This window comes from Octodon degus, unplaced genomic scaffold (assembly GCF_000260255.1).
Source record: "Octodon degus isolate 3935 unplaced genomic scaffold, OctDeg1.0 scaffold00053, whole genome shotgun sequence".
In the NCBI taxonomy this organism is placed as follows: Eukaryota; Metazoa; Chordata; class Mammalia; order Rodentia; family Octodontidae; genus Octodon; species Octodon degus.
The window spans coordinates 8,627,216-8,633,304 of record NW_004524629.1 but is presented as its reverse complement, the minus strand read 5'-3'; the positions used below and the strand labels follow the sequence as shown (position 1 = coordinate 8,633,304).

General features: G+C 40.8%; 1 protein-coding gene across 1 annotated transcript in view; it reads right to left on the bottom strand.

Moving 5' to 3' along the window:
* Nucleotides 1-6,089, bottom strand: part of Gap43 (growth associated protein 43) — a 103,109-nt gene that overhangs the window by 49,270 nt on the left and 47,750 nt on the right. The window contains exon 2 of the mRNA XM_004633317.1: nt 4,626-5,190. Coding sequence (XP_004633374.1) covers nt 4,626-5,190 — 565 coding nt within the window. The remainder of the gene's footprint in view (nt 1-4,625; nt 5,191-6,089) is intronic.

Here is a 6,089-nt window from a genome sequence, read left to right as displayed (position 1 = left end):
TCTCAATAAAATTAATAAAAAATAAATGAACAAATAAAAAATAAATAAATAAATAAATAAATAAATAAATAAATAAAAGAGGCTTAAAAACTGTAAGGCTAAAATTAAGGAAAGGATTTGGAAGTCCACCACTTTGACTGTGACTGTGGACAGAATACCTATACACATTACCCTCAGAATGAAAACAGGAAAATGTTATCAAATGCCACTGAACTGTTGTCAAGAAAAAGCAATAAAGGACCAGAGAGATAGCTCAGAGGACTAAGCACTTGCTTAAGCAAGTGCAGGGACTGGGATTCAGTCCCCAGCACAGCATGCCACACTGGCCCCGCCCTCAGGAGCACTGAGCCAGGCAAGACCAGCAGTGGAGAAGCTGAAAACAGGAGGATCACTATGAGTTTGTGCTGCAGAGTGAGACCCAGTACCAAATACATAAAAAAGAAAACCAATAAAAATGATTACTTTAGTAATATAAAAGTGCTCCACAAAAGCATAATAATCACCAATGTTTAAGTAACATACCACTGAGTACCTAACAAGGTGCCCATGTTTTACAAACAGCATTTATGGACTTCCATAACTCAGATTTTCACTATTTATGAGCCGTGTATAAATTTGGGAAGTGGTTGAAACCACATTTCACATCAAAACCACTTATGGGGCACCCTGCCAAGTAAGCGTAACTATCCTTGGGAAATCTCAGAGCTCTGTGGAAATGGGTCTCTTTTTTTGGACAGCTGAAAAGTGGGTGGTTTCCTTTGGATTAAGGTAAACATTGTTCTAGGGCACATATAGAATTTCCAAAAATCCAGAAATTTGGGCTGAGTATTTCATTTTCTTATACATAATTATCATCCTGGAAATTGTAAGGGCTATATCTTTTCTCTTTTTTGCTAATAATTTGGTTCCTGGATACATATTATAGAAAACTTATATTCTAGCATGTATCAAACTGCATCTTGGTGACTAAAGGACTGCCTCATTCATATTCTGTCCCAAAGCATATAAATGTATTGCATACTCACTTGCAGAATCTCATTGGGATTATTAATGTAATTTTAAATATTACTACCTGAATTCCATTGTATCCCCACTTCCAAGTGAAAACTTCCTAAGATCAAAGGACTGAATCTTTTTCATCTTTTTGATCCCAGTACCTAGCATAGCACAGTTACTATCAATGGGAGGGAAAAGGAAAGCAGAATGGAGGAAGCAATGAAGGGAAAAGAGGGAGAAGGAGGAAGGGAAGTGAAAAAGGAACGGGGAAGAGATGGGAAGATGCAGTTAGTTTTTCTATTCAGAGAATGACAAATTGAAACAGCTAGTCTCTAGATCATTGTTAATGAACCCAATGTGAAAATCCTAATGAGACCATGAAAATAAAATCCAGCCCTGGTCAGTGCACAGAAGATCTAGGGTGATTCAGAATTCCATTTCTCACTAGCACTGTTGAGCGCCCTATGACAGCCTCCCTATCAATGTTGCTGGTTCAAGCCCCCTGAATGGGTTGCTGTAGTTGTGCTACATCACTGAACATGGTCACAATAGAACTTCTGAGGCCCTGTATAAGGGAAAGTCAATAAGCTACCTTAGAGGGAAGGCATCAAAGCAGAGAATTCCTTCTCCGAGAGCAAATGAGCACACTGCTCAGCAAGAGACTCAAGGATATAATCAGAAAAGGGAACTTGGAAATTCTGTCCTAATGGATAAAGGTAGAAATGATCTACACAAGCTTTAAACACTCTTCTTCCTATTATATGATGAAATTTTTCAGTCATAGGCATATTGAGAGCTGGGCCAGCAGAGTGGTAAAACAGGAAAAAGAAAATAGAATCCGGGAATTTAAAGAAAGATTAATTAACTTCAAAGGTCCTAATTCAAGCAGTGTATATCAGCAATAATAGTAATAATAATAAAAATAATATTAAGAGAAAAAACATTTTAAATTATAAAGAATGTCCACAGGTATTAAATCAGTGATCATATTAGGTCCAAATTTTTGACCCTATTTACTCAAAGAAACTATTTTTCGAGGTTCTATCTTTTGACATATTTTATCTTCGCCCCAGCTTCAATCTCTTACTCATTTCCTATGGCCTCTAGGCAGCCATAGAATCCTAAATCAAGGCCACGCTAACCAAACACTTCCAAAGAGAACAGCACAATTGAAAATACTGCTATTTTAACCTGGCTTAGAATGAAACTCCATGGGAGATGGAGGAAATGTAATACAGAGCCACTGGGTATTTGGGACTGATGTGATATGATAGATCTTCTTGTCATCTTTGGTTTCTGTGATTCCATGAGATTCACCACAACTGGGTAATTTGTGCTTGTCACATACAGCAAGTGAGGCTAACAGATTACCAGGTTCAGAAACAAACTACAAACAGCATGTCAAAATTGAATCAAGAAGACAATACCTATCCAAAGCTGAGAAAATGTAGAAAATAAATTGTCCATGGTGATTAATTTCAAGTCAAAGTTCCTCTCCACTTCCAATCACCTTTCAATGCACATTGTACAATCCTTTTAACTGAGACATTTTTCAGATGCAATTTGTAAATTTAGGGCAGAGTATAATCTCTATTTGCTTTTAGCAACCAGACACATCTTTAAATCTAATAAATGGAGCTAAAAAAAACTTGCAGGAAAAAATACATGAAAATTATTTATCTGTAAATTAAGTCTAGCTAATTTTTGGTCATTCAACATTCGACATCGGTTGAGCACTTACCACATAAAATGTTTTTTTAAATGTTTTAATTATTTAGTGATCATACTTTGCAAAATAACAAAATGAGATTTTTTAAAAAATATATATTGTATATTAGACTTTTCATGAATTCAAGTCCTTTTTTCCTGTTAACCCAAATAATGAGTCTACACCTAAATGACATCCTATCTTTGTATTTATATTCAAAATATTAGAGATTCCAGTTAAAAATTATGAACACCAGTAATTATGTCTTGTATTTAAAGGCATTTTTTTGTTTGTTTGTTTTTATTGGCGGAACCAGGGTTTGAACTCAGGCCCTTGCACTTGTCATGGAAGCGCTTATTCTACTGAGCCATCTTCCTGGCCCCTTTAAAGGCATGTTTAATCCCCAAGATTTAGTGAATGATATGATAGTTTGTCCCCATCCAAAGTGATTTCCAAACCCAAAGAGGAGTTAGTATGTTTTGTTTTGCTAAGTAAATTAAAACCAACAACTCAGTCTTTATCACATACCTTACTTTTCCTGTGGAAAATTCTCATCTTCTTCACATCAAAGTCAGGCCCCTGGGGCAGATTTGTAGTTACAATAAATTCTTAAAATAAATCACTGGTAGAAAGAAACATGTGATTTGTGTGGAGCTGGAGGGTGATCATTTGCTGATAACAGTAGTATAATCTAAATACTTACTCAGAATTTTAGGAGTAGAATGAAAGAAGTATACCTGAAAATGTCTAGAATGATCATCTACTGTCCTGTAATATATCTAATTTGTAAAAATGTGTACTGAGGCAAATGATTAATGATTATCTTCTCAGTCGATGATAAGATGCTGAAATATACCCAGACTGCTCTCATGAGCTAGATCTTTTCTCAAGGTCATGGTGTAATCCCACCTATATTTGGACCTTTTCACATAGTGTGTGCTCAATCTATGGGGTTCAAAAGGTGTACGTAAACCCCAATCTTAAGTTGACATAGGGACAACTCTAAGGATCTTTGGAGTTGGATGATATCCGCGTGCCACACTAGATCAGAGAAAGTCCTTGGAGCTGTTAGCCTCCTGAACTGTTATGGCTGTACTAGGGTGAGAAACAAACCTAGTCTCCAGAGCTCAAGGTCTGCTAAATTGTTCTTGTTCCTTCAGACGTTCTATTCTAATTCTGCACAGGCATTTTGGTCAGTGACAGTGAAAATGCAGCAACTTGAGTTAAAGCTCCAAACCAAACAGAATCTAGAACTTTTATGCAACTATAGTCAATCCTTAGTTGGTTATGTATATGAAAGCCAACAGGATCTTTAATAATAAAATAATTTATCCTTGACTTCTATATGCATATTCAGAGTTTTTCTTTTATTTTTGGCAGTATCAACAGACTTACTTCCTTAATTATGATGGACCTTATTTAATGTCACAGTTAACGTTCTCCGCATATACATAAGAGCACACACTACTCACCAAAGGATGCTGGTGGAATGCCCAGGAACATACTGTGGCATAGGGGAAGGTGATCTGAGATTAGGTTTTGGCTGGCGGTAATGCACACTCTAGAGTATCGTAATCAGTAAAGAGCTCGCTGTATTTACATCAAGTTCTTCTTAGAGGCATATAATCGCTTTAGCCAGTTCTGACCCACAAAATAGATGTAGCTTAAGTGATTAATTATTAAAACCAAGTCAATCAACATCAGAGTACTTTCTTTTAACCTGGATTATCTACCTTGATTGTGGATAGCAATCCATGGAAGTTGACTGCCAGATCGCTAGTACTGGCTGGCACGCAGGTTTCTTAGGCTTGAGGATGCCTGGAGGACTCCGCACCAGCCCCCGTTTGCAGACCTCGCTGCCCAGGGCGCCCTCCCCCCTCCCTCCCCCTCCCCCGGCCCGCCTCGCCCCCTCCGCCCTCACCTGGCTTCTCCTCGGCTGGGCTGCTCTCCGCGGGCTCCGTGGGAGGCTGGGCGGTCGCCTTGGCGGCGGCGTCCTCGGCAGCAGGGGTGGTGGCAGCAGCAGCAGTGACAGCAGCAGGCACGTCGGCTTGTTTAGGCTCCTCCTTGGCGGGGCCGTCTTCGGCCTTGGAGGACGGCGAGTTGTCGGTGGACGCTTTCGTGGCACTTTCGGGCTCGGCGGCGCCGGCCTTCTCGTCGACCGCCGGCTCCGGGGCCGCGGCGGGGGCGCCCTCGCCCGGTTTCTCCTCGGCCTGGCCGGGCTCCTCGGCCTTGGGCCCGGCGCCGGGGGCGGCCTCGGCGGCCTCGCCCTCCTTCTTGGCCGCGCCGTCGGCGCCCGCGGCGTCCTCCTTCTTCTCGGCGGCCTCGGCCTCGGCGGCCTGGGCTTCGCCCTTCTTCTCCCCTTTGAGCTTTTTCCTCGTTATGTGTCCACGGAAGCTCGCCTGGATTTTGGTCGCGGCTTTATGAGCTTTATCTTCGGGTTTGATGCCATCTTGTTCGATCTTTTGGTCCTCATCATTTTTTTCAACCTTTGTGGAGAAAAGAGCGACAAAAAGGAGAGCTCGCTTGGTGTCTTGGCCTTCCCGTCCCAGCCATCAGCAACGCGCCTTGAGCGCCCTCCGAGCAGTGATGTCGCCTCAAGGCAGCTCTCTGCGAGACAGGACTCAGCACCCTGGAAGCGCCCATCAAGCCTGCTTCCTCTCCCTTGGTATTTCATAGGGAAAACCATGGTCTTTGGGACCTTACGAAGTCACCTGTACTATTTCATGTGTCTTTTCTCTAGTTCAGGTCCTCTACTCTCCTATATAAGCCAGCCTTGTCCATGAAGGGACAAGGAAAACACACACACACGCACACACACACACACACACACACACACACACGAAGGGAAAAAAATGGAAACAAAACTTTTACAAATAAGGAGGGGGAAGAGAGTTTGAAAGGAGAGGAGGGCAATGGGAAAAAGGGGAGAAGAAAAATATATCATGTTCAGGTACAAATTTTGGATGAGTGTGATCATTATGTTGATTTAAAATGTGCTAATTTAAAAAATAAATGAAATGTATCATGACAATTCAGTTTGTCCTAGTTTCCAAAGTATTCTGAAAGCTACTGTTTTTAGGATTTTTGGGGAGAGTCTGTAATACTTTATAATTTAAAAAATATGCAGAAGTCCATATTCTCCCCTAATACTTCAAAATTCGTGAAGAAATCAGTACATTCAAGGAAAAGAACCTGGTAAGTATACAAACAATTAATCCCATCAGGACTCAAGCAAAAATCTAAATGAATTCTACTGTCCTGAGGAAATTTGAACAGAACTTAATAACTAGGAAGGCTGGTCACAAAGTGGTGTCTAACTTCGACTTCAGTATAGGTCAGTATCAGTTAGAACCACACTGAATTTTACATTTGGAACCTAAAAAAA